The sequence below is a fragment of the Populus nigra genome, chromosome 6 (genome assembly GCF_951802175.1).
Source record: "Populus nigra chromosome 6, ddPopNigr1.1, whole genome shotgun sequence".
Taxonomy (NCBI): Eukaryota; Viridiplantae; Streptophyta; class Magnoliopsida; order Malpighiales; family Salicaceae; genus Populus; species Populus nigra.
The window spans coordinates 12913537-12939571 of NC_084857.1; the positions used below are offsets into that span (position 1 = coordinate 12913537).

The 26035-nt window shown below is 35.0% G+C and overlaps 2 protein-coding genes across 2 annotated transcripts in view; both read left to right on the top strand.

Annotated features, from left to right (window-relative positions):
- Window positions 1-17150, top strand: LOC133696815 (uncharacterized). The gene is made up of 41 exons (XM_062119093.1): window positions 1-381; window positions 825-1033; window positions 2100-2317; window positions 2826-2931; window positions 3041-3142; window positions 3381-3440; window positions 3586-3664; window positions 3887-4037; window positions 4223-4346; window positions 4467-4647; window positions 5228-5256; window positions 5805-5953; window positions 6490-6592; window positions 6780-6875; window positions 6952-7007; window positions 7102-7225; window positions 8046-8108; window positions 8227-8286; window positions 8374-8535; window positions 8822-8895; window positions 8986-9079; window positions 9270-9406; window positions 9507-9587; window positions 10267-10372; window positions 10747-10809; window positions 11006-11059; window positions 11196-11218; window positions 12545-12700; window positions 14360-14462; window positions 14576-14671; window positions 14758-14813; window positions 14891-15014; window positions 15194-15256; window positions 15380-15439; window positions 15539-15700; window positions 15820-15893; window positions 15976-16069; window positions 16229-16365; window positions 16465-16545; window positions 16628-16733; window positions 16896-17150. The coding sequence occupies exons 2-41, from the start codon at window positions 851-853 to the stop codon at window positions 16977-16979; spliced, it is 4074 nt and encodes a 1357-aa protein (XP_061975077.1). The 5' UTR covers window positions 1-381; window positions 825-850; the 3' UTR covers window positions 16980-17150.
- The window catches only part of LOC133695961 (uncharacterized), a 24031-nt gene continuing 9727 nt past the window's right edge, over window positions 11732-26035 (top strand). The window contains exon 1 of the mRNA XM_062117950.1: window positions 11732-11942. The gene's annotated coding sequence lies outside the window, so the exon portion shown is untranslated. The remainder of the gene's footprint in view (window positions 11943-26035) is intronic.

Below are 26035 nucleotides of genomic sequence, written 5' to 3' on the forward strand. Positions count from 1 at the left end.
TTTCAGAAAAACATTGAACACACACTACTCTCGCCGAAGACTTTCAGCAACAGTATCGAGACGGAAAAATTTTGAGGCTAGCAACACCTGTATAAAAACAGAGTACACCGCCCAAGATTCCATTCTCGGCTCATCTACTTTTTGTAAGTCTTCTGCTCTCATTAGCAGAGGGGGAGAAGGAGGGGCAGGGGGAGACGGAGACCGACTCTATTTTAGCCAGGCTTATCTGCTTGGGACATACATCTCTGGCTTTTAAGACAGCGAAGCTTTTGAGAGTTGTGACCGGTGAAACCTGAAGCTATACGGGGTTTTAAGGGAATGCCACTTGTTGGTTCAGACCAGACGCACACTTTCTTCACATTCTGGTAACATCTTGCGAAGGTAATTAAGTTTTCAATCTTCTCTTACTCGTGTACGTATGAGTAAATAATTAGCGCTCCCTCCTCCTCTGTGTTTTTTGCTCTAGTACTCTATGCACTGTGTGACTATTAGAACAATATTACTCGCCATATATAGAGAAGCTAACCAGCGGGAACCAACCTGCTAATAATTAAATAAATACTTAAAACTTTGGAAATGAGCATGTGAATCTTTGGAAATGAGCATTCCACTCGTGAGTTTTCGGACTCCGAATCGTGTTTATTAAATAAATAATTAAAACTCTGAATTTGATAAACTGCGTGTCATGTTTATTTATTCACGACCCCACCTGCTACTTATGCACAAGCCTTTACCGAGCTTGAAGTCTCTTCGATATATGTATATATATATTTTGCAGAGTTTTGGCACTTCAAAAATCTGAGACAATCCAACTAATAACGCAGGATTAGAACTTGGGATTTTCCATTCAATGTCAAGAATGAGAGTAGCAGTGGTTGGTGCTGGGATTAGTGGACTTGTTTCAGCTTATGTTCTTGCAGAAGCGGGTGCTGAGGTTGTTCTATACGAGAAAGAAGACTCCTTGGGCGGCCATGCTAAAACTGTCTGCTTCGATGGTGTTGATTTAGACCTCGGTTTCATGGTCTTCAATCGGGTCAGCAACTGCTTATCTATTTTTCATTCTTCTTTAATTCTCTGTCGCTCTCTTGCTTCCCCTTAATGGCATATATAGGCATGGTTTGATAGATGTTCTCGTGCTTTATCACGTTAACGAGGAAAGAAAATAATCATTAAAAAAAATGCATGAACTCGATCGCTCTAGTGCTTGTTCGACTACATGGAGCTAACTATAACTGTTTTTTTTTTCTTCTGAAAAGATAAATAGAAATTCGGTTGATAAATACAAAGAACAATATTTTTAATCAGTTACATTCTTTTCCGTTGACTAGCGAGTAGTGACGCGGACGCCTGTAAAGCATAGCAATTGTTCCCAAGGGAAACTCTTTCAAGTTAGATTATTAAATAATGAATACATGGATTCTTGGTGATAGTAGCAATATATATATATATATATATATATATATATATATAATCGCTCAACTCCAAGTGGTTAGTTGATTGTTGATGGCTTCAAAATTTATTCTATTTTTTATTTATTTTGATAACACGTTATGGGATCTATAGAGTTATGGAAGATTAGAAAGGTTATTTTTCTTGGTACCACTCTGTTGGATGCATTAAATGCAATAAAATAGTGTTTAATTATTATTTTTGGAAAAAAATGGAGATAGAGTATATATCTTTTTTACATTTTCAATTTTAAAATATAAAAAATTATTTTAAAACTATATCAAGAACAGGTTTATTTATGTTTTTGTTTTTTATCTCCTCAACTTAACATTTATTATCTTTATATTTTCTATCAGTAACTAAACGGGTAGTATCCATGATAACAGTATCTCTTTGTCAATAACTATAACTCAACTGTTATTAGTTTTTCTTCTTCCATTGAGAGGTCTTGATGAGTTAAAGCCTCTCTTTTATAATAATAAAATAAATAAATAAATAACTTCGAATCTCATTATAATAATATTTGACGTGAAATTGTCCTAGCTAACCAAAGCTTAGCAAATTGGTCATGTATAAATAAGGTTGTAGGTTTTGTCACAAACTTGCGAGTAGGATTAACTGACTTGGAAGGATATCGGGATCATGAACAGGTAACGTATCCAAATATGATGGAGTTCTTCGAGAACCTTGGGATAGAGATGGAGTTATCAGATATGACGTTCTCAGTGAGCTTAGACCAAGGCAAGGGTTGTGAATGGGGAAGCAGAAATGGGTTTTCAGGTTTGTTTGCTCAGAAGAAGAATGCGTTAAATCCGTACTTTTGGAAAATGCTTCGAGAAATTGTCAAGTTTAAGGATGATGTGCTCAGGTGAGCCATTCTCTTTTCATATCTTTTGTATAGTGTGCATTGAGACATTAAACTTAGACCGCATGTGGTACTTGTATTTATTTTTGGAGCTGCGAATTAGCTGCTTACATCAAACTTACAAGGCATGTTGTTAATTAGGATTCAGTATGTGCAATCGCCATACATTCAATAAAATTTCTCTCGTGTTTTTGTACCTTCAAGTTTTTCTTTCTGGTATTGTTAACCTGATGGTGCAAAAATATGCCCCACGGCCTTGGGTTATCATTCAAGGGTCAGCTGAACATGCATTTGATTTTCAAGGACTTATCTGGTTTTTGATCTTCTAGACTTATTTGTTGTATGGGCATACAGATTGTTGGCAGTGTGTGATTTCATGAGTTTTGGCCTGGGAATTTGACTCTGTTCAAGGATAGACAAGCCTTTTAAGGCACTGATTAATGTTTCAAGGTAATTTTAATGTGCTCGCAGTGGCAATGGCAACTAATTTAATTTTTGTTTGGTATTGCAGTTATCTTGAGGTTCTTGAGAATAACCCAGTTGTTGATAGGAATGAAACCTTAGGGCAATTCGTCAAGTCACGAGGTTACTCTGAATTATTTCAGAAGGCTTATCTTGTGAGATCTCTAGAACATTTATTCCGTCCCATTTTCTCAACCTTCTGATTAGGTTCTACTTTCGATCAGTTCAGTTACTTAATGACATAAATAACGTTGCTTTTCTTAGGTTCCTGTTTGTGGTTCTATATGGTCCTGCCCTTCAGAAGGAGTTATGAACTTTTCAGCTTTCTCTGTACTCTCATTTTGCCGTAATCATCATTTACTTCAGGTAAGTGTTCTTTCTGAAAGAAGTGTAATACATCAATTTAACCAATAAGTGATGCCAATATGTGCATGAATTGTTTCAAGTAAATCGCAATCATTGTCATCCAGCCATTTCTGTATGCATCATTGAACAGAGGTCTTTTGGCATTACGTAAGCAAAGCTTTAGTTTTTGTCTGCTACTGGAGTTCTAGGCAAACAGATGTATCGGATTTCTCATTGAATGCTCTTTGGTACTATACAGCTCTTTGGTCGGCCTCAGTGGCTCACAGTCAGACGGCGATCTCATTCTTATGTCAACAAGGTGCTCAATTGTTGCTTTTACAGTGCACCGTATTATTTCTTAACAGTGTCTGAGTAGTCGTTGTTTTTAGTCAATGGGTTTTAGTTTTGAGCTGTAATGGCATGCTTCTTGTGCTTAATATTCATTCAATGTGCCAAAACATCAGGTCAGAGAAAAGCTGGAAAGTTGGGGTTGCCAAATACGAACCGGTTGTGAGGTACAGGCTGTTTCAACTACAGATGAGGGTAAGCGGTAACATTAATTTAGTGGAAGATTTAAGGCACTAGATTTTGTTTAACATAAAATGATGATTTATGCCTGATGATGTGAGGTATTTTAAAAGCAGAAGCAAAGAAAAACTTGAAATAAAGTTAAAAGAAGGAAAATGAACAACGGAAAAATCTTTAATAACTGATGAGCAATACTTTTCTCTAGTAATTCTAATGGTAACATGAGAAGTATTTTAGCAGGTTGTGCAGTACTCTGCAGAGATGGCTTGCTAGAAATGTACAGTGGGTGCATAATGGCTGTCCATGCCCCAGATGCTCTGGGATTATTAGGGGAGCAAGCAACATTTGATGAGACGAGAATACTTGGTGCTTTCCAATATATGTATAGGTATTTATTTTTATTGTTTCCCACTTTTCATTTATAATGTCAGGACTCAAGAATAAATGAACGAGCACTTCGTAATTTTTTGTAGTTGAAGTTTAACATAAACTAACTGTTGAAAAGTTGATGTAAAACTCATTTAGTTCTCACTCACTCAAGATTTTCAATCATTCCACAATTTCTATTGGCAGCGAAATCTTCCTTCACCGTGATAAAACATTTATGCCCCAAAACTCAGCAGCATGGAGTGCTTGGAATTTCTTGGGAAGTTCAGAGAATAAAGTCTGTCTGACATATTGGCTGAATGTGCTTCAGGTTTGTTTTTAAATTTGTAATTAAGTCTCAGAATTTATCTGTCAGATTTGAAAAGAACAAGAAATTAGCCCATTGTCCCACTATCTAATTCTGTTTTTGAAATGTTGTATCATGCTGCAGAATATTGATGAAACAGGTCTACCTTTTCTTGTGACGCTTAATCCAGATAATGCACCAGATCATACCTTACTCAAGTGGTCGACTGGTCATCCAGTTCCATCTGTAGCTGCAACAAAAGCTTCACTTGAACTTGACCATATTCAAGGCAAGAGGAGAATTTGGTTTGGTGGAGCCTACCAGGGTAAGTCTTTTGCTTGTAAAGAAGAAAGGACACTGGTACAGATACAATGTTTGCTTCTTCTATCAGATGAATTTTTATATATTCTGTATTTCCTTTTCTTTCCAGATTCACTCATGATTCAAAACATGATTTCACTTGGTGCTATCCAGATAAAAAAAGAACTTTAAGGGGCTATGTTCATTTTTTTGTACTCTTATAGGCTGCAAGCGAAATGTGTTTCGTAAGAAAATAAGAGAAGTGAAATAATGTTTCAGTATAAGATAGAAGGTTGAAGACTCTGGCAATTATTGACGACCTTAGATAATCTGGCAAATACTTCAATCAACTACTGGTGGCTTTGCTAACATTAATTTGTGGCAAACTTGTAATACCAGTTTTTTATTTGATGTGGGGAGATGAGCTTATTTGCTAGACTCCTTTTTTTTTTTTTCAGATCTAGAAGGAGAGATTCTTTTGAAGTTTCCATGATAATTCATTTCTTTTATTGTTCAGCCTTCAGAGACACTGCAACTTTTCAGATTTTAGATTACTGGATTAGCTTGATACTTGATCAACTGAGCAGTTCGTCTTGCATTTTCAGGTTATGGCTTCCATGAAGATGGACTAAAGGTAGACATAATTAAGTAGAGATAACCACTATGTTTGTAGTGAAAATTCAATTCCTCTTTGTTGTATTTTTGGTCAGTTTCCACATTTCTTTTTGTTGGGAAGGTATAAAATATTGAAATGTTTTCTAGTTCTAGAGTACAAAGGAATCGACCACTGATACATTTCTGCTATGAATTCTGTTAACGAACCTATGTTCTCTGAACTCTTTGTGGAAATGTCGTCTTCAAGTCTTGCAATGAAAATACCTTTCTTTTTTATATGAATTGAAAAATTGAGTTCAAAATGTATCCTGCAACAGGTAACAAATTAGCATTCAAACTTGCTTATGAATTACTGTTGTTCTCTTTTCTGAAACATGCTTTTGGTACTTGAAATTGAAAATCAAACAGGGCCTTGTTTTCTTGTCTCCATGAATTCATTAAGTATCCAGTGTTCTTTTCATGATATCATGAAGTTGGTGTTCTGCCACGGACAAGTGAGGGATATCAGTTTGTATTGGTGCTGATACAAGAAAATGAAATTATATCTCTCTCTATTACACTTTGCAGTCTGGCATGGTTGCTGCATATGGTTTGCTTGGAAAAAGCTGTGACATTCTGAGGAATCCAAAACATATGGTACCTTCTATGTTAGAAACTGGGGCGCGCCTTTTTGTTACTAGATTTCTTGGACATCATATCTCTACTGGCTGTTTAACGTGAGTTCAATTATAAAGATAATTTCAATCCCTTCTTATGGTGGTGTTTTTCTTTCTAGCATTTTGTTGTTAGGAAAACATGCATACAGCTTGCTCTTTCTTTTATATTCATAAGTTCATCACATGCTTTTCCAAGACCACATGTAGGTTGTATAATGGTTATCATCTTTCACTTGGATGCTGGATTGCGAGAGCATTGGAGGTTTAGTATCTGAGGTGTTTTCTTTTCACTTCATGGGAATGGGTTCGTGTAAACATGTAGCCATTTAGTGAATGTTCATTTCCTTTTGTAATTATTCTTCTGTTGTGGGTGGATGATGCAGAATGTGGGCTTTCTGTAGATTCAGCTCCTCTATTGTCTTTTCAGAATAAAATCTCGTGTTGCAACATTACTATCTTTGTCACCTGTCCAAATTGTTTAACTTGATTCTCATTCCTTCAATAAGCTTGTGTTTTCAGTCTTGAATATTACTGCCATTGACAGCCCATTCTAGATTTTCCTCTCTTTTTTTCATCAATATATGGTGATTTGGCAGTTTGCTGGAGGATGGAGGCACAGTTTTCTCCTTTGAGGGAACTTCTAAAAAATGTTCTCTGAAAACTGTTTTGAAGGTTCACAATCCGCAGTTTTACTGGAAGGTATGTACTCCAATGTAGTTCTGCTTTTGAGTGAGTTGCATGCCACCTTGAGTTCAAAATTATTAACAGGAAAAGTTTTAACTGGAATGTCGTGACAAAAAGCAGAAGGTATTTTAAAATTTAGAATAATTTAGTGCCTCGTTCAAAACTTACACTACAACTAATGAGCCCAAGAAAATTTTCTCAGATAATGACACAGGCTGATTTAGGCCTCGCAGATGCATATATCAATGGTGATTTTTCCTTTGTTGACAAAGATGAAGGTCTTATAAACCTTTTCATGGTGAGATAACTGATATAAGCTATCTCTTGTGGATGGACTTTCAAAGAATTTTCTTTACTAATAATTTATATTGCAGATTCTCATTGTAAATAGAGATGCTGATAATTCTACATCTAAGTTGAACAAGAAAAGGTGTGTTGTGACTGGTAACTCCAAGAATATGATATTACAAGAGATTGAGTCTTATATCTTATTTCATTAAGTATTCTCCCCCTGTTTGTCTCAGGGGCTGGTGGACACCATTATTATTCACAGCTGGTATTGCATCTGCAAAATTTTTCATTCAGCATGTTTCAAGGCAAAATACTCTTACACAAGCTCGCAGAAATATCTCTCGTCATTATGACCTGGTATGAGATGGTTGAACTGGCACTAACTTCAAAAATTCTGTTTTCTTAGAGTGGCTAACATTATGCTTAAACATCTCTTTCTATGCCGTTTTGGATTTTTCTCCAATGTCTTCTTATGTGTAATGGAAGGAAAAGAAAATTGGCCACGGCTGCTTGCAAGGCTCAATGGAAAAACTATTTAATCTTTGAGATGGAGATGAGGGTTCAAAGATTTGAACACCGAGCCTTTTCTTTTAGATGGTTCCAGTTCTGATACCATTTAAACTGTCACATCTTGCTAAAATTTAAGCCTTCTAGAGTGGAGGCCTAACATTCCTTTCAATGTCATTCTCACTATACCTTTAATGGAGATACCAAAGTCAATTCCTCATCTCATTAGTGCATTTTGGAAATATCTGAAAACAAGAGTGAGAAAAGCTACTGAATAACTTCTAAGATTCTATGTAATCTTATATATGTGAACCAGTAAAGTGATCGACTTGCCAAAGCATTCACTTGAAAGCATTGCCAAGGTTTTAGTTTCTAAGGTTCATTTTGAATCTTGTCGAAGTAAGAACCCTTTTAAATCTTGTATCAGATCATAATGATGAGACAGCGCTGCTTCTACTCTAACAAATATTCACAGGGCTACCATTTCAGAATTCTAAATTAGTGACCTTGTCAGCTTTTCCCATATCGAAGTGTTGTGAGAGTATTTGGTTTCATTATTTTGCCACACGTTCACTTTTGTTGTGGCCTTGAAACTTTTTTGGTTGTCAAAGGAGTAATTAAGTATGATTTATGACTAGAAACTTACATCCCTTTCTGGTTGTGTCTCCAGAGTAATGAACTTTTTGCTCTGTTCTTGGATGAAACAATGACATACTCCTGCGCGCTATTTAAGGTTGGAAGCCCTGCATATTGATGATTTCATTTAAAATAACGCATGAAAAAAGTAATCTAATCCTTGACATGCTATGTTTAACTGATAATATATTCATTTTCTTGTGTTGTTTTAAAAGAAAGAAGATGAAGACTTGAAAGCTGCGCAGATTAGAAAAATATCCCTTCTAATCGAAAAGGTAAGCCTGTTAATTATTCTTTGACAACTTGACCAAGGTTGCTTGATGCAAATGTCCATTTTTATGTGCTTACCTTTGACAATCTAGGCTAGAGTCAATAAAGACCATGAAGTTCTTGAGATTGGTTGTGGCTGGGGAACCTTAGCTATTGAAGTTGTCCAACGAACTGGATGTAAATATACTGGCATCACTCTATCCGAGGAGCAACTAAAATATGCAGAATTGAAAGTGAAGGAAGCGGGCCTCCAGGTATGAAGTAGAGATTTAAAAGGACTACTGCAATTCTGATATCGCCCAGATTTTCCTACTTTTTTCATTTTGCAGTCTTCACATGCAAATGGATGTAAAAAGCTTGTCCAACATAATTAAAGATCGTATTATATAGCAAGCAAGGATAAAGTTGGCAGTGTTGTCCTGACTTAACTGTCACAGAGATAGGGTTTTGTAGCAGTGGATTTCTTTTTCTCTGTATTAAAGCAGAACATGGTTGTTTCTGAAATCAAGTAACTTGTTTTAACGTTAACCATGTTACCAGGACAGTATAAAATTTCACCTCTGCGATTATCGCCAATTGCCTAAGACCCACAAATATGACAGGATAATATCATGGTGAGTTCTCTCACCACCATTTTACATTCTGATTTTAGAATGTTGTACTAATACCATCGCTTTGATGGCCTTCTCTTTGCACTTGTCCAGTGAAATGATAGAAGCTGTTGGCCATGAATACATGGAAGAGTTTTTTGGTTGCTGCGAATCAGTATTGGCTGAAAATGGGCTTTTTGTCCTACAGGTAATGAAAATATGGGAAAAAATAGTTTTGCATAGTTGTGCACATTTCAATTGTAAAGTAATGGGTTTGATGGCATAAATCAGTGCTTAATTGCCAGTTTCTGTAGCAGTTTGGCCAATGCACATTACTCTATGTTTTACTTGACACCAAGGCCTAAGGGGGCTAACAGTTTTCTAACATATTTTTGTAGTTCATATCAATCCCGGAAGAAAGATATGACGAGTACAGGAAGAGTTCAGATTTTATTAAGGAATATATATTTCCTGGTGGATGCTTGCCTTCATTAACTAGGATAACATCAGCCATGGCCTCTTCATCAAGACTCTGGTAGAGGCCATCATCAGTTTTAGCTGAAATTTACTGCTGATGTTATTGCTCTTTCTTCAAACTACTTTCTGCAAAATGAACTTAATTTGTGTTTGTGTAGTGTGGAGCACGTGGAAAATATCGGAATTCAATACTATCAAACACTTAGATACTGGAGAAAAAACTTCTTGGAGAATCAGAGGTAAAAATCACTTCAGAATTTTTCACATTATTTTGTACCTTGTGGGGTCAGCTTCACCATTTGCAACAATTATTTTGAGTATCAGGTTGACTTCTACTGGATGCGTGATGATTCATGATGACAAATGTCAAATTATTTGACTACAATGAGATTACATGATTACTTGCTAGATCCTTGTTGATCACATACATTTTAAAACTAGCTGCGAGGCAGTGATCTTCATGAATAATGCTTGACACAATTCACTTTGCGCCAAAGAAAAGAAAATATTTGGCTTTAGAATAATGAAAATAGTTGACATAATAATGCTTGACACAATTCACTCACTATTACTTGATTGATCTCACTGTGACGTTTGCAATATCTGACACCAGAAGTTTCTGAAAAATATGATCTTTACTGTCTTTTTACTGGTAACCACGGTGGCTAATTGTAGAATAACAATAATTTTTAGAATTAAACAGACTATTTTATGGTGGGCAGAGAAATTCTTTCCCTGGCATTCAATGAAAAGTTCACTCACTATTACTTGATTGATCTCACTGTGACGTTTGCAATATCTGACACCAGAAGTTTCTGAAAAATATGATCTTTACTGTCTTTTTACTGGTAACCACGGTGGCTAATTGTAGAATAACAATAATTTTTAGAATTAAACAGACTATTTTATGGTGGGCAGAGAAATTCTTTCCCTGGCATTCAATGAAAAGTTCATTCGAACATGGGAGTATTATTTTGACTATTGTGCAGCTGGTTTCAAGACACACACACTTGGAAATTATCAGGTAAATCTCAAGATTGCAAAATTGCTTCTCAATGCTCTCTGTAAATACGTGTCAATCAATCTCTCATTAAACTTCTTTGAAACATATCATGCATGCTCTAAATATCAACACGCAGAAAAAAAGTGTGTTTGGTCTCAGATCATGGAGGTAAGTAAGAATACTTGCTTAGCTTCTATTAGAAAAATCCAAGCCTGATCAGTAAAATCTTGATAATCTATATTACATAACAACTTGCATGAATATATTCAATGATAGCTAATTTTCTGGTGAATTATTTATGTACTAATTTATCTGGTCCGAAATTACATATGGCTTTATTAAAATCCTGTCCTTGAGCTTCTGACAAAAGAAATTCGATTTCTTCTGTAATGTAGGTTGTATTTTCACGTCCTGGAAATGTTGTTGCACTAAGCAATCCATACAGAGGTTTCCCTTCAGCATACTGATCCTTCTCTCTGAAGGAAGACAGCACCAGCACATGGAAGTCAGCCCAAGCATTAATTTCTCTGTTTTTCTGTACTTCTTTATCAAGTTATGTTGATCATTTGTGTCGCTGATAAAATATTGCACCAAATTTGAAGCTCTCTGTTTACTTTTATTTTATAAAAAATGTATTCTCGTTCTCATACACAGCTCACTGCTCAGGATGATGAAATCTCATCCTTGGGAAATACTCGTGGCGTTATTGTCAGTGTTTGGTTACAGAAATAAATACATAAAAATATGTTTCTAAATAATTTTTTTTAAAAAATTTCTTCTCTTAAAAAAAAACATGTTTTAGAGTAACTAAATTGTTGTTTTGTCTGTTCTGTTCTATTGTCAGTGGCCATCTTATTACTTGGCCTGGCAAGTGGCAACTATAATTTTTTTATTATTTTAGTTGAGCGAGAATCTTGCCTTTGATTTGGGAAAAAGATTTGCTTTTGCTTTTGCTTGGTGCTGAAGTAATTATTGATGATATGTTTGCCCCTGTAAATTTATCAATATTACACTTCTATCTAAAAATTTTATAATTTCCAGAAGTTTGGTATTTTTTCTATCCATCAAATAGCCTACGTTTTATTTTGTTTCCTGATTTTATTTCAGGTTTATGAATGTTCTATGTGAGAGATTATAGCATGTTTGTAGATTTAAGAGGAAAAAAAAGAGAGAAATAGAAGAAAAACATGAAAAAGTGAGCTTTCTGTAATAGTTGAAGAGTGAAATTGAAACTTAGTAGAAACTATAGGCGTACTATTGGGAAAGTTTAGGCTACGAGGATAGAAGTGAAGCATTGATAAATCTACGAGGGCAAAAACGACGTACAGCTTAATCTTGATCTCCTGTAACATGAACCGGCATGATTTTGCTTTATTGCTCGACAACTCGATAACATACCTTATGTTTCTGCCAGAATTTCATATCAATGACATGTACATCAGTACATGGTTGACTATATTTTATCAGATCAATGGAAATTATTAATTCCTAGCAGCAAAAACCCTTGTCTATCTACCTGTCTAGCAATTCTTTGATCGACCTTTCCAGCTGCTTTCTATTTTTTATTCCTAAGTTTTGCTGCAATTATCAGGTATGTATGTTCTTGTTTCTTTTTGCATCCAATGAAAATAGAAATGCTCACATATATACGCTTGGAGTTGGCTTACCATGGATATTTTTTATATATATATATGCAGGTATTTTCTTTTGCTCAACTTCCACAATATCCATCATGGATTTTGTTTTTGGAATTAATAATCATCATCATAGATCTTACTTTACCTTAGATGCGCGTGTTAAGCTGGTTAGACCTTTTTATAAAATTCTGCGTATATAGAAAGCTAGATATGTCTAGCTGGAAACCCAAAAAATGCTGTAGAGACATGGTGAATTAAAATACTTAATTCATGGATGTATAATATTGTATAAACAAGTTCATGAGTCGTGCTAGATTTGTATCTCTTAATTAAGAAATCAATAAATATATAAATAATTTATTTAATGAAACAGATAGAATCCTGGATAATTAGCTGGCCGTCTGGCTACAAAACCATGAAGTTGTTAGCTGGCCGTCGAGCTGCTCCTATATAACAGCATCGTTAGCCTTCTTGAACTTGATGATAGTGAGGAGCAGAGGAATTCATCAAGTTGATTTGTAGATCATCTAAAGCTCGAGGTTTAATTCTCTTGCAGTCTTGTAGCATCAATGGCCGCTGCAAATAGTTCCTCTGGAGAGACTTGTGCTGCTCTGATCCATGGAAAACAAATGGCACCTTCTCGGCTAGAAGCTTGGGCTCGTCTTTTTGTTACTAAATTTCTTGGACGTCATATCTCCACTCACCGTTTAATGTAAGTTCACTTTTTTTTTTGTTTTTTCGTTTACAAGTGTTTCGAAAATGAATAAATATAATTGGCAAGAAATTAGAAATTCAACGATACCAATTAAACTAAGGGGGTGTTTAATTTATATATTTTCTGATCACTTAATGTATATTGAAATCATTTATATGGAGAAGAAATATACTGAAATAATCATCATTACTTTTAGTTTTTGTTTTAGATGATAGTATGTACTGATTAAATTGAGAAAAATACGAGCTAATTATAATTAGAATTCGAAGGCAATAAAAAACTTTACTTGCAGCTCCTGCACAAATAAAGCTCTTGTTTCTAATATAATAATACTGAAAAAACAAAAGAAGTCGAGAAGAGAATGGAATCATATATCAAAATCTTTTTTTTTTAAAATATCAAAGCAATTTTTTTTTATAAAAAAAAATATTAATAAGAGAAACTTACTTGTTGTTATCTATTTTTGGAGGTCCTCACACAAAAAAGAAAAAAGAAAAAAAGAAAATACAAAACAATTGTAGAAAGAAAAAAAATATCAATGAGAAGAGAATACCAGAGCGCTAAGAAAATGGTCAAAGATTGGTTGAGGAGGTTTAAAAATATAAATATTAAAATTTGATAGTATATTTTCAACCAACTGATGAGAATCTTGTTGGCAGAGAAAATTTAATTTAGAAAAGAGAAATTCAAAATTGGATGTTTTAAAACCCAATCAGATTTTGTTGAAATTTTAATTGAATTTTTTAAGAGTTTAATTGTAAGAAAATTAAAATTTTAAGTTAATTTGTGCTTTAATTGGAAGAAATTAAAGTTTAGAGGTCGAACGATAATTTTTAAGAGTTAATTTAGTCAAATCAAAAAATTAATTACATAAATATTAAAATTTAATGGGTAATTAAAGACTTGATTGAAGATTTCTTCGTCTTCAATCAAAATTTGGCTTTTGTCAACATATATTAAAAAGATTTTAGACAATGACAGTTACAGTTCATTGTGTGCAAGTAAAGCTAGTTTCAGTTACAGTTCATTGCTTGTAAGAAGAATTTATTGTATATAAAAGAAATATACAAATTGGGACCACGGCTTAAAATATACTCTATGGTACCAGAGCAACAATTGGCTGCTGCTATAAGGCATGGATATGAAATAATCAACTATATATCCCCAACAATGCCCTCCCAAAGTTTAAATATATTTTTTTTTTATAAAAAACATGATTAATTAATTTAGAACTTGCAATTGGATTCAATTGTGCCATGTGAATTTTAATGGACTTTAGAAAAAAGCTACTAAAATAAGGATAAGGAAGAAGTCTAAGTTTTCAGAATAATTTTATATTATTTTTAATATATCTTCTTGATTTTAAGTTTTTTAAGCTTGGAATTTATATAAATCTTATAATTTAATCAGATAAAATCAAATGGTATCGTATTAAAAAAAACTAGTTGAATCCATAAATTTAAATTATTAAATAATATTTTAAGAATAATTTTATATTATTTTTTTTAACACCAATATCTCCTTTATATATACTGGGGATAAATATCTCCTTTAATGTCAAAATTTATTTGCAATCTAGTCCAACTGGGGATAAATTTACCTTCGAGGGAACTAACTCGAATTTAATGTCATTTGATTTGGACTGTGCTGTCACAGCTTGGAGGAGGAAGGGGGTGCAACTTTCACCTTCGAGGGAACTAGTAAAAAATGTTCTCTAGAAGTTGTTCTCAAAGTTCACAATCCTCAGTTTTACTGGAAGGTACGTTCTGCTTGTGGGTCTCCTTTTCTCTCAGCTAAGATTATAAGCAACAATATTGTTGCAATGCACGAAATTCTCAACATTTCATTACAATGATTAGAAAACGTTGTCAGGTAATGACGCGGGCTGACATAGGCCTTGCAGATGCTTATATTGATGGAGATTTTTCTTTTGCTGACGAAGACCAAGGTCTTCTAGATCTTTTCATGGTGAGATAGATAATGTTGTTGTAACATATAGTGCTTTTCATTTTGGTTTTAATATCATTAATTTTTTCTTCAAATTTATATTTTAGGTTCTGATTGCGAACAGAGATGCAAACAAATCTATCTCCAAGGCGAATAAGAAAAGGCATGTGATTTTGCTTCTTTTTATTCCTTTGATCCTATCGGATCATCTAACATTCATCTTTGGTTGAGTATATATAGGGGTTGGTGGACACCATCGTTATTTACAGCAGGTATTGCTTCCGCAAAGTTTTTCCTTCAGCATGTTCTGAGGCAAAATACCCTTACACAAGCTCGCAGGAACATCTCTCGTCATTATGACCTGGTATGGGATCATAGCTTGTTAATTCTTTTGTTTAATAACGTCGACGCTGCAGGGCAATAGATTGTGTGGAAATTGTGTGGAAATGCATGTAATAGCTAGTGCCATGTTCAGAATTCTGATGTTAGTGAAGGATCTTTCAGTGAGGCTTACATCTCTTCCTTTTCATTTCGTTCTTCTAGAGTAACGAAGTTTTTTCTCTATTCCTGGGAGAAACAATGGCATACTCGTCTGCAATATTTAAGGTCAGAAACCCAACCTTCCAATGTTTTTATTTTATTTTATTTGATGCAAAACAGGAATCTCATCCACTATGTGCCAAGGCTTAACTTTTGATTATTTTATTTGCATGCGATGGTACATTACAGACTGAAGATGAAGACTTGAATACAGCTCAGTTGAGGAAAATCTCTGTTCTGATTGAAAAAGTGAGTGTAATATACAATCTCTTAACTGTTTCACCAGATTTTTAACAAATTTTAATTGATATACATCCACTATCATGTATTTATTTTTAACCAATATAGGCAAGAATCGATAAGAAGCATGAAATTCTTGACATTGGTTGTGGCTGGGGAACTTTTGCTATTGAAGTTGTCAAACAAACAGGATGCAAATACACGGGTCTCTCTCTATCTGTGGAGCAACTGAAATATGCAGAAATGAAAGTTAAGGAAGCTGGTCTGCAGGTATCTATGGGATGATAATTGATACATATAGCATCTACTTGTGTCTGAATTGTTGTTCAGACTGATTTTCTTAAGACAAATATCTTCGTTTTGAAGCTTATAACCTATTCTTTTACCAGGATAATATCAGACTTCTCCTCTGTGATTATCGTGAATTGCCTAAAGGCTATAAATACGATAGAATCGTATCTTGGTAAGATGCATCTTTACTAGATATATACCTACCATATCCCACCCAGACTACTGATGTCATAAATTTTGATCTGTTTTCCTAGTGAAATGATAGAGCATGTGGGTCATGAATACATGGAGGATTTTTTTAGTAGCTGCGAATCAGCATTGGCAGAAGATGGGCTTCTTGTTCTACAGGTATGACGAAAAAGGGAAGGAACCTCTCATTGTCTGAGTTGCAGTGCTGAGAGAAATGTGTTTGATTACTACATTTTCAACATTTAGCCTAGGTAACTCCTTATCATCTTTACCATTCTACTTATTGCTAACCAGTAAAAATGGTTTGTTTTTCCTCAGTTCATATCAATAGCAGATGAGCGTTATGATGAGTACAGGCGAAGTTCTGATTTTATCAAGGAATATATTTTTCCCGGTGGATGTTTGCCTTCATTAAGTAGGATAACATCAGCCATGGGTGTTGCATCAAGACTCTGGTACGAGTTGTTTTGTTACACAGTACTTTAAGGCTTTGTTCTTGCTTTTAGTTTGTCTGAATATTCTGTAATATACTAACACAAGTTTTGTTTGTGCAGCGTGGAGCATGTGGAAAATATAGGAAGTCATTACTATCATACGTTAAGAAGGTGGAGGAAAAATTTCTTGGAAAACAAGAGGTAGATATAATCATTTGATTTTTCTGTTCTCTGCAGAGTATATATGACGCCAGTAATAACCTTTTCTCATTATTTTCCTTAGCAAAATTCTTGCCATGGGATTCGATGAAAAGTTCATCAGGACATGGGAGTATTATTTTGACTACAGCGCTGCTGGTTTCAAGTCGTACACCCTTGGGGATTACCAGGTAAGTGCAGAATTGCATTTATCCCTTTCCTTTGAAAAGCTCATGAATAACTTTTCGGAGATGCAGGGACTACTTTGTATACAACATTAGAATCAATATTAAATATAAAATTTAAAGAAGCTCTACTCCCATATTAATGCTTTAACTTGTATGAAAATGCAGGTTGTATTTTCACGTCCTGGCAATGTTGAGGCATTAGGCAATCCATACAAAGGTTTTCCATCGGCATATCAACACCTTCTATAGAAGAGAGACCGTTCTATGATATAAGCCGCCTCAAATTGTAGCTACTTACTTATTTCTTTAATTTCCAAGTTTGCTGTGTTGCAATAAAACTTTCTTGATTAGCTACAATGAATTGGCTGTTAGACAAAGAAATTGAAATTGTGAAAATGGTTTGGAAAATTAATTTTTTAAGACAGACATGTCATGATGTTCAAATTTAGACATCTCATTCAACCCAGGATGTGCAAATTAATTTTAATTTTTAAAATTTTTTTTACTTCAAATTAATTTTTTTTGATGTTCTCAGATCATTTTGATGTGCTGATGTCAAAAATAATTTTTAAAAAATAAAAAAATTATTTTGATGCATTTTCTAGCAAAAAGTAACCACTACCACACTCTCAAATACCCATGTAGTCATGTCCATAAAAGCAAAAGGTTTTGAACAATTAGATGGGGACTGTTCAAACAGACTATGTAGATGACCTTAACATATTGTTTTATGACCCAGTGAAATATTGATAAGCTCAAGAGGAGGTTTGGTCACACCAGACCAATATAGTGGCTTAAAGATACCATAACTTTGATTTAATTATTAGATTGGATACAATTTTTTCGAGGAGATTCCCGAAGCCCGGGTGGATCATATTTGTAATTCAAATATGCTACCATGTTCCCTCAAATTAAGGTTAGAAAATCCTATTTGAACTAATTTTGTTATTTTTCCTTGATTTTTTTGAATTTTATGTTCTATTTTAGATTTTTTGTTTTTGTTTTTTTATTTTATGTTTTAGAATTTTAAAGAGGGAGACTTTTTTAAACTTTATTTTCAGATAATAAAACTATAAATTTAAGGTTCATGACTGCAACTTTTTATTTATCAAATTTTATATTTTATATGCTTGTTTGTTGTCTTCTGTGCTTCCGCTTGCATTACTTAAACATTAGAGAGTTTTTTATTTTTTGAGGGGATTTTTTTTCAAACAGCCACTAGTTAAGACCATCCACCCAACCATGAAAAACTAATTTGAATTATAAAGTGTTTTCATGACATCTCATATGGTAAGTTAAAATTGGATGTATAATAAATACTGAATAAACAACTTCACAAGTCGTGCTAGATTTTCATCCCTCTTAATTAAGAAATCAATAATCTATAAATCATTTAATTAACGAAAGAGAGTAAAACCTAGATAATTAGCTGGTCATCTAGCTACAAAACCGTAAAGTTATTAGTTTATAACATCCTTGAAACCCTCTAAATTAATTTCAATTCAAAGATTTTAAAAAGATTTCATGTTTGGAGTCCTTTTGAGTATTAATAATTGAATTCCAAATAAAATTCAATCTCTAAAAATGCTACAAGAGTAAATTGAAGGTCAACATCTTTGATTTACAATTTCAAAATAAAATAAAATAAATCTTAAAATTAACTTTTCTAAAATAGTCATTTCCCCATCTTTTTTTTAGAGATCTTTAAAGAAATAAAATGAAGATAATTGTTATTACTCAATTTTGGACCTCACATCTTGGAGATGGTGTATACCCGTTTTAAACCGAGTGTAGGAGTGTAGCTCATGTTTGCTAGAAAATTAACAAAAGCGGAGGAGAAAGAAATATTTTTTTCAAACCCTGTTTGAGTTGTTTTCTGCTCTCTTTATCCTTCTCCTTTGCTGCCAAAATCATCAAGTTTTTTTAGATTAATCAGGAGTCTTTATAATGCTAAATTCGTTTCTTCTTTATCTACTCTTTAAGGTTGGATAAATCCCTCAGAATTTGCACTAAAAAAAACTGGTTCTGCTGCTGTCGCAATTTTTTTGTTCCAACTTAGGCTCTGATTCTAACTTGGTTTCGTATGATATTTGACCATCCTAGTTATATTCTGTCACTCATGACATGTTGACCTACACCTTTATTGGGTCCTAGGGATCATTGTTCTTAAGACAGACTCTCAGTCAGATTTGGATGCTCGACATTGTCAGATCAAGAAAACCTTTTTAACCAACCAGATTCCTGCCGGATTCTGTTATCTAAAACGATCTTATCTTACTTGGAATCCTTCATCAAAGTTGTAGTCCAGGACACGTAGATGAATTTGGGCTTTTAAATTGCTTGATTTCGATATCAGAAGCTCAAGATATTCATGTTTGAAATCTAGCATGAAAACATAGAATCCTACCGCGAGAAGGTTTCCAACCGAGTTTGGTTGCAATTCTATTATTCAAAATGAATTTATCTCACTTCGAATCCTTCATCAAAGTTGTAGTCCGGGACACATAGATGAATTTGAGCTTTTGAATCGCTTGATTTCGATATCAAAAGCTCAAGATATTCCCGTTTGAATATCTAGTGTGAAAGCAGGGATTCCTGCCGCAAGAAGGATTTTTGCCCAAGTTTGCAAGGACACAATTGCAAGATGCTTAAAGTTTGAAGACCGATTGCAGGCCAATTTGAATCCATTTTTGGACCAAGGACCAAATGGAAAAAGTGCTAAAATAAGGAGGATGATTGAAGATAAAAAATAAAAAGGAATTCTGCCGAAGGAAGAAATTGAAGAAAACATGTTTACCTGCACAACTAGCCGTTTTCTTTCTTTCCTTTTTATCTGAAATTTCTTGTTTGGTTTCCATGTTTCTCTCGCTTGAATGGAGAGCTGCAAACCATGTTTTTATTGACTCATTTTAAAGGGAGCAGCTGGCCCTATGGAAGGAAATAAAAGAGCAACACCATCCTCTAAAATTGGAAAGAAATCAGACGTGAGCATAAAATCAAAATCAGAATATTGTAGTTTCCTTGTTGCGTTTTTTTACTGCAAATCAGTAGGGATTTGCATCCTAGAATTAACTCATTAAATCTTTCCTAAATATAGATATGTTAGACTATATATAAGCCCCTCTAATGACTTAGAAAAAGAAGAGAAAAAACGGAGAGAAAAAGCAGAAAAAAACCGCCAAAGACAGAAGAGAAAAACGCAGAGAATAGAGAAAGTTTCTTTCATTCGCCAGTGTTACTGTGAGGTTGGGAAGATTGACAGTAGAAGAGAAAGAAGAGAAAAAAGAAAAAAGAGAAGAGAAACCATAAACCAGCAGGGACTACCTGTTGGTCTTGGCTTCATTTTTTTTGCATATAGGATCTGCAGCAGGGACGAAGGAAGTGCAGGAACCTGTTGGAGAGGGACTGATGAAGACGCAGAGGAAAGAAAAACTAGAAAAAAAACACAAATACAGAACAGGAGGAAAAGATTTGAAACAGACGAACACGGATCAACCATCACGTTTTCAACGTCGCTGCAGCTTCTTCGCTTCCGTTCCCAGGTCTGTTTTTCTCTTCACCTCGCAGCATGCATTTTTCTGTTTTGAGTTTGCACTGTTCAAGTGAATTAATTCACTTGAACAATATTCGCCAGCCTTCTTTGAACTATAACTGCGCCCCTTTTTTTTTGTGTCCAGCCGGGTCACTTGTTTGGGCAAGTGACCCAGCCGGACTTACTTTAAAAAAAAATAAAAGAAAGAGAAAGAGATTTATTTTCTGGAATATTTATTTTAAAGTCTGAATTTTATTTTTGTTGTAAAAAAATATATACCAATCTTGTATTTAGACTACCCGGTTTTCGACACAACTGCAACAAATATACATATATATCAAATTTTTTTTTCTTGTGTGTTGCATATACCCTAACATGTTTTGAATACTTTTTTTTTTATACAAAAAATATTGGAAGTTTTGAAAATATCATCTTAATATTCACCAACGCTTGAATATTTGTATTCTACAATGCCCCAAAGCTAAGAATACTTTCAATATTCACTAACGTTAGAGTTAAGAATATTAATATTATAATTAGAATTAACTTTGAAACTCAATATTCATTAACGTCAAAATTAGAAATAGCAGACATTCTATTCATATAATACATACCATCATCAAAATTGTAAATATTTTTAGTCGAATATTAACTAACACTGGAGTTTCAAACAACCAGGTTTGAAATTCTACAAGGCCACAGATTGGTTTAGATGGGTTTAACAAACTTTCTCTTACACAGTCTATTAAGTTGGAACAACCAGTGACAATGGATGAAGTAATAAGACATGTGTGGGATTGTGATGGCTCAAAGGCTCCTGACCTGATGGATTCACATTCAACTTCTATAGGGCAACTTGGTCATTGATTGGAGATGAGTTATTTCATGTGATGTCTGAATTTTTCAGAATAGGAAAAATGCCAAAGGGTGTTAACATTTGAGAATATAAAAGAAAAGAGAAGATCAAAGCGATGAGGGACCTAATTAATTAGTCTAGTTTATAATACATTCAGGATTTCTAAAAAGATCTGAGCCTGTATAGCTGAAATTTCTAACTGAAGACTTCAACCAGAAGGCCAAACGGTGAAAGGTGAGATAAAAAATCATATCCTAATCCAGAGCCTTGGATTCGAAGATTAGGCAGTTGCGCGCTATCCAAATTGACCAGTACAGACCTTTACAGAGGAGGGTAATAGCACGTCGCTGAAAATTTCCATTAATCAAACTGGATCATTCCTGTAGATTTTGATTTGGGTCTTTGTGCAGACAACCTGAGCACTCGAACTAGTTCAAGAAACAACCCCAAAGAGACCATGTTATAGGACACCAATGGAAAAGATGATTAATTGTCTCAGTTTTCTTGTAGCAGAATGGGCAGTGAGATTCCTCATAATTAATGATTCCCTCTCAGCTAAAAAAACTTCATGTACTCAAACTGCTATGAAGAAGAAGCCATATGAACACATCCACTTTTGGAGGGGCATAACCATTCCATAGCAAAACAGGGGAGTGATTATTTTTAGTGGCTGATAGACTATCAAAGAAGAGGCAACCTGATTGAGCTGAGTACATGCCAGAGCTATGAAATTTTCCATAACTTATGGTCTGCACCATCTGAGAAAATGAGACCACACTGTACCTCTGCAATCAAGCTCTCCCTCATCCAGTTTTCACGAGGCCGGAGGGGTCTTCTCCAGGATAGGTTGAAAGATGTATCTGTCAAATTATATATATCTGTAAGGCTAGTGTTTTGCTGCAGAGAGAGGTTATACAGTCTGGGGAATAAGAGTTGGAGAGTGGTTGCAGAGCCAAGCCACGAGTCAGTCCAAAACCGGATGTTCCTCCCATCACCCACCTTGAACCCGACATTTGCATGTAAAAGATTGGCTATGTTTTGTGTTGAGAAGATCGCCGAAACAATGCCATGCCAAGTTGGAGATAAAGGACCTGTAAACTCAGGGATACCATTAATAAAGTGAGGTCGGTATTTTAGAAGAACGTGTTCTTGCCAGCCTCCTGCCGCTCCATTATCCAGATTCCAAAGAATGGTCTAGTCTAATTGTCTATTAGTCCAAGTTTGTTAGGAAAATTAAGAGAGAAAAAAATTTTCTGAAGACAACTTTCTGATAGTAGTATTATTGTACATTATTGATTCATCATAATCAATAACACATAGTATTATTGTGCTCAAACAAATTTAATTTCTTGTGCAGTGGTAGGTGTTTATGTCAGGTGTTCAATCAGGGATAGATGACTATTGTGGGAGGAAATCATCACTCTGCAGGCTGCCTTTGGGATACCATTGTTTTTAATTGGTGATTTCAATTAAACTTTGCATCAGAGTGATATAAACAGTAGTTACCTCAATCAGTTAGGAGCAAATGAATTTAGAGACTTTATTATCAAGTGTAACTTCCTGGAGTATCCATTAAATGGTCACCGATACACTCGCTTTTGAGGATAGTCTCTGATAGTAGACAACAAACATATAATATAAAGGTAAAAAACTTAAAACTAATTTAATCAAACATATTATCCCAGCCATGCTCAACATCCTCCCTTTTCAAGTACTCAACTTAGCTCTGATAGTAGACAACACTGGTTTCCAAGTAGAAAGCCTACTTGGATTGGCACCTAAAGGCAACCCAAGGTATCTGATCGGAAAAGAATCACTGCGACAAAAAATCACATTAGCCAAACCTGATGTGCAATCCTCATCCAAGTTAATTCCTATAAGATAACTTTTATAGAAATTAACTTTTAGACTTGAGATGATCTCGAACAAGCGAAGAATCCGCTTGGCATACAACATAGAAGAGTAGTCATTTGGCAAGAATATCAGAGTGTCATCTACATATTGCAAATGAGTTATATGGTGCCCTAGAATAGTCTGGAGGCCCTTGAAATAACCCGAATTTGAAGCCTTGTTAAATAAAACAGTCAAACCATGTACTGCTATGTCAAATAAAAAATGGGGAAAAAAGGATCCCCTTGCCTTAGACCCTTCTCTAGACCGAATTCTCTACTAGGAGAGCCGTTGATCAAGATGGCAATTTTAGAGGTGGACAAGCATTCAAAAATCAATTTTTTCCATAGAGAATCATAAAATCCATAGTAATATCAATGTGCTCCCATAAAATCGATTTGAAAGCTTTGTGAAAATCCACCTTCAATAAGAAATTGTGCCCCCCTTACTATGAATGTAGTTGAAAATAATTGGGAGGTTCGACCTATTGGTTAGCTAACCTTTTCTATATATATGTGTAGGGCAATATACAATAGTAATGGTGGAGGTTACAACACAAGAGTATGACTATAATATTTTCTATATAGTATACCTATAATATTTCCTATATGGATACATTCTATAATATGCCCCCTCAAGCTGAGGGTGGAGGATCGACCTGAAGCTTGAATCGAAAAGCAGTAAATGGAGCAGTAGGAAGCGACTTAGTAAAAACATCGGCAAGTTGACCATAAGAGAACATAAAGCGAATCTGAATCTCTTTCTTCATAACTCGGTCTCGTACAAAATGATAGTCAACCTTAACGTGTTTAGTACAAGCATGAAAGATAGGATTTGCAGATAAATAAGTAGCGCCGAGATTATCACACCAAATAGTAGGAACATAAACAGAATGAATCTGCAGATCTCTCAATAGATACTAAAGCCAAATAACCTCAACAATGCCATTTGCCAATGCTTTATACTCAACTTCAGTGGAGGAGCGAGCAACTGTGCGTTGCTTGCTTGATTTCCATGAAATCAGCGTCCGACCAAAGAAGACAAGATAACCACCTGTAGATTTGTGATCATCAGTACTACCTGCCCAACCTGCATTTGTAAAGCCATGTAGATCAAAAGAGGAACTACGAGTGATATGTAAGCCATAGGTGGTCGTACTCTGTAGATAATTTAGAATGCATTTAACGGCACCCCAATGAGAATCTGTAGGAGAATACATAAACAGAGAGACTCTGTTGACTTCAAAATAGATATCTGGTCTCGTAAAAGTGAGATATTAAAGAGCATCCACAATCTGTTGAAATTGTGTAGGATTAGAAAACAAGGGAACTAGCATTATAGTGACTTTGAAAGTAAAGATAAGTGTATCAACCGGTTTGTAGGAAGTCATAACTGCCCGAGCGAGGATGTCAAGGATATACTTATGTTGTCGTAAGATCAAACCCATAGCAGTGGATTGAACCTCAATGCTCAAAAAATAGTAAACAACGCCTAAGTCACGAAGCCTGAACTCTGAACTGAGTAATTGTATTAGGCGGTGAAGTATAGTATAGTTGCTACCTGTAAGCAGAATATCATCAATATAAATCAGAAGATAAAAGATATCGGTACCAACATACAAGATAAATAAAGAGGTGTCAACCTTGGAAGGATGAAAACCAACAGAAAGCAGAAAGTCAATCAGACGAGTGTACCGTGCTCGTGGGGCATATTTTAAACCATATAGAGATTTATGCAACCAGCACACTTGAGAGGAAAGAGCAGAATCAACAAAACCTAGTGGTTGTTTCATGTAGACCTCTTCGGCAAGAACACCATTAAGGAAGGCATTATGAATATCAAGTTGATGGATCTTGTAATTGCTTGAGACCGCAATGGAGAAGACTAATATGACGGTCGCTGGCTTAACAACTGGACTGAAAGTTTTAGAATAATCGATGCCTTCTTACTGAGTAAAGCCTCTTGCAACCAAACGTGCCTAATATCGCTCAATACTGCCATCCACATGACGCTTTATCCGGTACACCCACTGACTACTAACAACATTTATCTAAGGATGAAAGGGAACCAAGGACCAGGTGTTATTGGAGCGTAGGGCCTGAATTTCATCGCGCATAGCAACAGGCCACGCCTTATACCTATAAGCATCAGAGAAGGCAATGGGCTCAGAGGTAGGAGAGGACATTACCTGAGAGATAGATGCAACAGAAGAGGCTGCAGATGCTGTGAGAAGTGTAGTTTTTGGCAGCTATGGGCAAAGAACCATCAGATGCTGATAGGGAGCGGATCGAAGGGGTGAAGACTCTGAACTGGGAAGCTGCTAAAGCGGATAAAAGGAGAGATCAACAAAGAGTGGGCATGTGATTAATGAGATATACTGATGATTCAAATACATAATTCTAAAATCATAATGAGGCACTACATTGTCCTATGAGGGTAAGACCTGTTTCAATAATATGACGATGATGACACTCAATGCTGCCATTTTGCTTATGTGTACGAGGACAAATTAATCTGTGATGAATACCAATAGTTTGAAAGAAACTGTATAACTTGCGATATTCACCACCCTAATTAGTTTGAACAGATTTAATTTTACGGGAAAACTGACGCTCAACAAGTAGTTGGAAACGTTGAAATATAAAAAACACATCTGATTTGGCAACAAGAGGATAATACCATATATATTTTGTATGTGCATCGATAAAGATAACAAAGTAACGAAAACCATCAGAGGAAAACATAGAAGCAGGACCCCAAACATCATTGAATAGTAAATCAAGTGGAGCAGAAGCTTTGTGACCCATAGGTCACAAAGACAAACGCGAAGACTTGCCAAGCGGATAAGCTTGACATTGAACAAGAGAACACCTAAAAGTACACATTATTTTATTTTTGGAAATTAACAAATTGAAAATATGGGAAGTATGATGACCTAATCGACGATGCCACAAATTAGTAGTGATAGAGACACAAGGAGACCAATAAGCTTGAGGAATGGTGGTGGCAGAAGACTTAGAGAGAACA